At 65.0% G+C, this 608-nt stretch overlaps 1 protein-coding gene across 1 annotated transcript in view; it reads right to left on the bottom strand.

The window, feature by feature from the left end:
* The window catches only part of LOC104132681 (metalloproteinase inhibitor 2), a gene marked incomplete at its 5' end in the record, with an annotated part of 2,807 nt that extends 2,491 nt beyond the window's left edge, over nucleotides 1–316 (bottom strand). Inside the window, 2 exons of the mRNA XM_035901687.1 lie at nucleotides 14–117; nucleotides 200–316. Coding sequence (XP_035757580.1) covers nucleotides 14–117; nucleotides 200–316 — 221 coding nt within the window. The remainder of the gene's footprint in view (nucleotides 1–13; nucleotides 118–199) is intronic.
* Nucleotides 317–608: the final 292 nt, after the last annotated feature.

Here is a 608-nt window from a genome sequence, read left to right on the forward strand (position 1 = left end):
CCCCCCCCCTGGGATGAGATCCCCCTTCTCCCCGCCGGTGTCCAGCAGCCGGCCACACACAGCAGTGGATGGAGCCGTGTAGATGAACTCTATGTCCTTGTCGGGGCCCTTAAACATCTGGGGAGAAGAGCAGGAGTGAGCGGCCGGCACGGAGGCTGCCCCCTCCTCCCCAGTCTCTTGCCCCGATGCACCCCGTTACCTTGATCTGCTTGATTTCGTACTGGATTCGTTTGATCGGATTCCCATATATATCATTCCCCGAATCCACCTCTTTCGCAGAGACAGCCTTTGCTCGGATCACTGCAATGGAGAGGTGTTGAGGTCAGCAGGGGTGGCTGGGGACCGGAGACGCCGCCAGCACCACGCGGTGCTGCCCTGGTGGCACGGTCCCGCTCGGGCCCCCCCATCCCATCGGGCTCCCATCCGTGCACAGGCGCTGCCGCCCACGCTGCCGGCAGCCCTCCCCGCAGACACCCAGCTGCCCGCAGGGTTGGCTGTCACACGCTGTCCCCAAAGGGACGGGGCTCTGGCACACACGGGATGGCGATGGGTAATGGGTGATAAGGAAACCCCAGGATCGCCTGGCCCCACCACCGCCAGCCGGGCCG

This window comes from Egretta garzetta, unplaced genomic scaffold (assembly GCF_000687185.1).
Source record: "Egretta garzetta isolate BGI_Z169 unplaced genomic scaffold, ASM68718v1 scaffold1351, whole genome shotgun sequence".
Taxonomy (NCBI): domain Eukaryota; kingdom Metazoa; phylum Chordata; class Aves; order Pelecaniformes; family Ardeidae; genus Egretta; species Egretta garzetta.